General features: G+C 38.0%; 1 protein-coding gene across 1 annotated transcript in view; it reads left to right on the forward strand.

The window, feature by feature from the left end:
- LOC108579766 (zinc finger protein ubi-d4 A-like) overlaps positions 1 to 6,376 on the forward strand; it is a 12,256-nt gene that overhangs the window by 4,172 nt on the left and 1,708 nt on the right. Inside the window, exon 7 of the mRNA XM_017943374.1 lies at positions 1,360 to 1,881. Coding sequence (XP_017798863.1) covers positions 1,360 to 1,881 — 522 coding nt within the window. The remainder of the gene's footprint in view (positions 1 to 1,359; positions 1,882 to 6,376) is intronic.

The raw sequence follows: 6,376 nt of genomic DNA on the forward strand, positions 1-6,376 counted from the left end.
TCATTAGTGTTCTTTGGCACAGCCTCTTTTCTGAGTGTTTGGTATGTGTGTGCGTTTTGTTTTTTTTTCTTGACACGACTGAATATGATTATACGTCTCTTCCGTATCCTTCTGCAGCATGCGACGATATTGACGCCCGATTTGTTTAATCATGCTGCTAATACGTAGTTTTTTTAACGGTGTGTTTGATCGTCTACCATTTTTTTTTATCTTGTAATTTCTGTGTGCTCGTTATTTAACGCTTCTCTCTTGAATTTCTAGAGCGATTTTGGCTTCGATTTTTCCTCTCGATAAGTGCCTGCAGAGCTTCACAAAAAAAAGGAAATTAAAAGAAAAATGCACGGAGAGATTTTTGCTACCTTTTCTCTCTTTCTCTTTCTCTCTACATCTATCTATCTTTTTCTCCGCGAATCGCCAAAGTAGTTTGTTTGCCACCGTTTGTGCTGCTCTCTGTTTTATCTGAATTTTATTGTAAACACTTGAAAGTTACCACGACTTCGTTGTTGTTGTGGCTGTTGTTATTGTAATAATCTTGGAATTGCTCTTTTTGGTGATGGAATGCATCTGGATTTGACCTGTAATATTGTGCATCTTGTTGCCATTATATATTTGTATATGTATATACAATATATATATATGTATGTATGTATATATATATATATCTGTACATATATATGTATTATTTCATATTTGTTTCCCGTATTGTTGTGCCAGTTTCTTTTCATTAAAACGTTTGTGATGTATCGAATAATCGATTCTGGTTATTCGAGAAATAACTGTCTCGTAGTCTGCACGGTAAGTGACTGTCCGTTACGGAAATTCTTTCATGAGTTCTTCATGTGCAATGCAGTCTGTGCAAAATCTGTTCACCATTGCATCTTTCACAAATATGACGCGAAATTTTGCAAGCTTAGAAATATTATACTCTTGAATATCTAAATTCAAAGAATTCTAAAAACCACGTGAATAATAGAGAAGAATTTCATACACGTTTTTTGGACTCTTAAGCTTTTTAATTATATAAATATTCTACAAACTGAATTCAGTACTAAATTTTGCACAGACTTTCACTCCCCCCCAACTCTGAACCTCCAATAAACCATGAAAGAATCCTGTGAAATGGCGGTCACTTACCACCCAATCAGCTAAAGCCAATCAATCTGAATCTCATTTCTCACCGCTTGTCACATCATACACATGACGTGATGGGAAAAACCCCGGTAAAAGGGATAACCGAATCGATTATTGCTGGCGGTCATCACACGAATTGATCTCTAAATCATTGTCTCTAAGCCAGTGTGCATGGTCATTAGCTTCTGACGCAAAGCGCAACTGGGTATGTGGTCGGTTTGTAATCAGGTGGTACACGTCGGGGTCGTCAGAATGCAACTTCGTCGAGTACTTCGAGTCCCTCTCCCGCAGCGCCCTCCGCGTCCGCTGCGGGAGCGTCCACGCAGCCACAGTCGCAGACGTCTCAGCCACAGCCTCAGCCGTCGTCGCAGTCTCAGCAGCAGTTGTCTCAGCAACAGCAGTCTCCGCAACAGCAGCAACAAACGCAGCCTGCCACGCAGCAGACGCAGCCGGCGGCTCAGCAACAGCAGCAATTGCCCGCGGTACAAACAACGGCAGCGCCTACCTCACCGACGATACCGGTCGCGAAGGAAGATCAGCTGCCTGCCGCGCCATCTCCCGGTACCGCGGTCCCCTCGCCGTCCTCGGTGAGAACAGAGGGCCCACCAACGCCGGGGACGAACGAAAAAAAAGCTGGCAAGTCCGCGCAACCGTCCCCGTACTGCGACTTCTGTCTTGGCGATGCTAGGGAAAATAAAAAGACCGGCGGCTCCGAGGAGTTGGTCTCTTGCAGTGATTGCGGTCGCTCAGGTAAGCCAGAGGAAAAGATCAAGCGCAAGTATACGCGGAGAACGAATCACAATTAAGAGATAGCACGGGAGATGCAGCATACGCCATTGTTGTGGCAGTTCCCGTGGTGATGTGTGATCCTAGCGTGTTTTTAGGCTCATTTCGTCGATCGTACGACCGATGGTTCCCACGGGAATATATGTGGCTCTTCTCGTACTTCTTTTTTTTTTTTTTTTTTATTATTATTAGAAGATAGACGCGCTATTGGCCGTGTACGCGAGGATAGTATATTTGCTTGAATGCTTGTTATGATTGTAGGTTGTTCAGTTAGGTGCTAAGGAGGAATGTACAGTGGCGTAGGAATATCTCTGACCAAATGGACTTTTCTGGTAATTTTCAATACTCGGACATATCTTGTGAAGATGCATTTATGATATTATATGGTGTTTGTTTGTTTCTTTTATTATTTAATTTTAGGTAATGTGTACTTGTGGGATAATTGTTAGTTGAGAAAATTGGAAAAATCTGTCTGGCTGGGATCTTCTTTTTTTTTTTTTTTTTTTTTTAAATCTTTCCTTCAAGTTTCTAACTGAGGAACAATGTTGAGGATACATATTACAAAAAGGGAATCAAATTGGAGATACTATATACTACCCACTAAAGAGATTTGCAGTTTTTCTCTTCTCATACAAGCCATATATATTCCTTCCAGCACCTATAACTTTAATGCAACTTAGAATTGTCCAATAATTTAACTTGCTAGATGAGATTTCATAGAAACTGTGTTTTATAATATCTCAGCCATTTCTTCCTCTAATTGGGACCTCTGTTTATCTCTTCCTGAAGAATCTTTGTAGAGGATAGGTGTTTATAGTTATGGAGGAAGCCACGCCTTGGTGCTCCACCATTTCCAATAGTCTATTTGGGCTGTTGTCTTCCGGAAGTGTAAAATTAGTTCCACCTGTCTATTCCTTTAACTAGATAACATACAGCTCTAACGTATAAGATATATTCAAATATTCCGTAATCTTCAGTACTCCATTATTTCATATATCTTCTAGTCTTCGTTTCTACAAAGTCTTCTCACAGATGGAAAATAGAACAAAACGTATAATTTTTGGACTTCTTTATTACTAGACATTAAATCTCGATTGTCCTCACGAACACAGCCAGTAGCGCAGTTTTTCTCTCCTGTGTCTCCTTATGATCCGTGACTTGTGTTCACACGGTAAGAGCCGCGACATAATCTCGCGTTTCTTCGCTGTTCGTTCGATCTATTTAACGATCGACAGAGTCAATGAACTGTTCGTCTGTTGAAGTGCATTTTTTTTTCTCTTTTTTTTTTCATTCTCGTCAGGATCGAGTTTTGTTCGTTTTTTAAATGAAATCGATTGTTGTATTTTATCGGCGTCCACCTACGCTTCGATCGCTATTTTTCATACCGTTAAGGATAATTCGATTTAACCGATAAGGATCGTGACGAAAGAGAGAGAGAGAGAGAGAGAGAGAGAGAGAGAGAGAGAGGACAAAAAGAAAAAGAAAAAGTACTATTTTTTGGGCTGAGGATGAGACGATAAAAAAAAAAGAAACTAGTTACTGTGTGACATACGTTCGAAACCATCGTTAAAGGGTAGTTCATGTGTGCAATAATTTAAGGGATTATCAATTATCTGCACGGTTTCTAGATGGATGAAAAAGAGGAAAAAAATGTGTGAGAGAGAGAGAGAAAGAGAAAGAAAAAAAATATGAATGGTTACGAGCTTTACGTACACTAGTCAAGGCACGAAAAGCAAAAACATCACTTTGTCAATGGTGCAACTTGTCGCATCTGAGTAATAGGAATTTTCCGGCGAAATTCCTTTACTGCACGGATCAACTGTGATTTATTGTGTAATTCAATGATTAGTTTTTAAGGGAAAAGAAACAAATTTTTACGAAGGAAAGAGAGACAAAAAAAAAAGATGAAGAAATAAGAAAGATTTACTATGTACAAAAAAAAGAAGAAAAAACAGAATGAGAGAAAAAAGAAATTCAACACGATAAATACATACGAATCTCGCTCTGGAATATTTAAAGAAGGGATGAGAGAGAACGAGAGAGACAAAAAAAAATATGAATACAGAATACGTCGATGAAGTAAATAATCAATTTTACTATTCACGGAGAGTTAGATGAAATTTTTGAAAGAAACGCGTTTGAACGTTTTTTCCTTTGGATATGAAAAGAGAAACGAAAGTAAAAAAAAAAAAAAGAAATTCCTGTTGCACAGTATCACTAGAGCACATATTGAAGAAGATGTGTTTGTGTTCCCTGTTTGACTACAGTGTAATCGCGTCATTTTTTTTTTACGTTGTTCCGTTCGAAATAAAGGAAAACGAAAGAAAAAGGATCAATAAGAGAGAACACGAAGCTTGCCGCGAAGAAAAATTGATCGTTCCGCATGATCGCGAAGTTTTAAGAGAGCTTAAACAACACAAAAAAAAAAAAACGATACGATATACAATATATATACTTTATATTATTGACATTATCCAGCACAGTCGTGAATCGTTTAACGAGAGCAACAATATTTATATATAGTAAGATGAGGGGGAAAAAATGATGAAGAGGATCGACCATGTTTTTTCGATACTTCTACACTTTTTCGAGTCTGTAAATATCCTTTTTTATTTTCCGTTTTTTCGAGTGTTTCTATTTACAGAATATATTACAATAGAGATACACCACAGCCATAAGAGCGCAGCACATATAACGCTAGTAAAAATGTACTATCGTTCAAAATACTCAAAAAAGGAACAAAAAGAAAAAAAAGAAGGAAAGCCTTCATTTTTACGGTACTACGATCATGTTTCCATTGTCGCGTCTTCTTTTCTATCGCATTTGCTACCGATTGCATTTTTTTAAATACGCGCAAAAAGAGCTGATTTTTCGTACGAGAGAAAATTGGTACGAAGAAAATCGTTTCCCGCCATTTTTAACGCGTCCCCGTAGACAAGATACTTTTTCAAACGATCGACTTACGGGAGATTTCGAAACAATCGTGACGAAAGATCGTAATCTCGATGAAAAGAATAAAACAAAGGGACTAATTTTTGCACGCGATATTTTTTTAACTTTGCAATAACTTTTTCTTGTTTTTAGACATTCCACTTGTAAATCTGCTGCTCTTAAAACCTTCCTTTTCGTTCTGGGCATTAATCGTTTCCGTCTCACGTTGCATATTATACATAATATAGTAATCGCCTTTTTACCATTCGTAATCGTCATCAAATGACGAGCATATATATATTTATTGCATACGTAGAGAAAGGGATAAGGGACAAGTGAACCGACGACAGACGTAACCGGAAGTTGCGTGTACAGAGGGTGAAGCAAAACAAAACATAAAATTCTTTCTTTTCTTTCCTAATGAGTTTCTTCGCTCTTTCAGGCACGATATCGGCCATACGTCGTATTTTAGAATAAAAAAGATTAAAAAAAAAAAAGAACAAAGAAAAGAATGTATCTATATCTGATCATCTTAGAGACTCGATAATAGCTTAGTTTTGTACAAGCTTTGATATTCGTACAAGAAAATATCGTTCGAATGTTAGAATTAACGGTAACAAGTAAAAAAAAAAAAAAGAAAATAAAATGAAAAAAGGGAAGAAAGAAAGAAGAAATTGTCGTTTTAATACTCGTATGATATTTGATGAGTTCATTTTCGTCGTAGTGGAGATCGTCGTCGTCTCACCATCCGGTATTATTCACTTTAACGGACACACACAACACCTCCCCCAACCGGTACTACAGTCCGCGTGTTCGTTTTCCACAATCAGTAGCTGGTTTTTAAACGCTAACGTTATATCATTATCATAGATTTACGAATAAACCGATACGAGCGAGTTGTAATACGTACGCACGTACTCGATACTTTTCCCCTTGTTATTAATCCTTATGTCCGACGTGCAAGAAAAGCGCAGCGGGTAGGTAGGTTACTGATTTCACGGTGCGTCTAACTAACCGACCGAGGTGTACACATACATATACAGCGCAGAAACACACTGGTATTCCGTAGGGTATATCGTGTGTTACGACACTACGTACGCGTGCAGTTTCTTTGTATCCTTTCTGCTGGAGCATCGTCGACGGCAGTCTTCTCGAGTCTTACCAAAAAAATGCAAAAAAAAAAAAAGGAAAAAACCGTAAGATAGGAGTAATATAGACGAAAAAAGAATTGAAAAAAAAAAACAGTTAAGAAGCGAAAGAGAGAGAGAGAAAGAGATCCTTTTAGGGTAAATACGTTTATAATTTAACCGTGGTAGCGCTGATGCGACGCGAGAGAGAGAGAGAGAGAGAGAGTGAGAATAAATCCGAAGGTAAATCACTATCGTATCTTGATGAACCCTTCTATTAACCGTATTAAGGAAGAGAGAGACTCACACACACATGGTATAAGAGAGAGGGAGAGAGAGAGAGAGAAAGAAAGAAGAAAAATGATTGAAAGAAATAATAATAATAATAATAATAATTACAA

The sequence above is a fragment of the Habropoda laboriosa genome, unplaced genomic scaffold (genome assembly GCF_001263275.1).
Source record: "Habropoda laboriosa isolate 0110345459 unplaced genomic scaffold, ASM126327v1 scaffold72, whole genome shotgun sequence".
Taxonomy (NCBI): Eukaryota; Metazoa; Arthropoda; class Insecta; order Hymenoptera; family Apidae; genus Habropoda; species Habropoda laboriosa.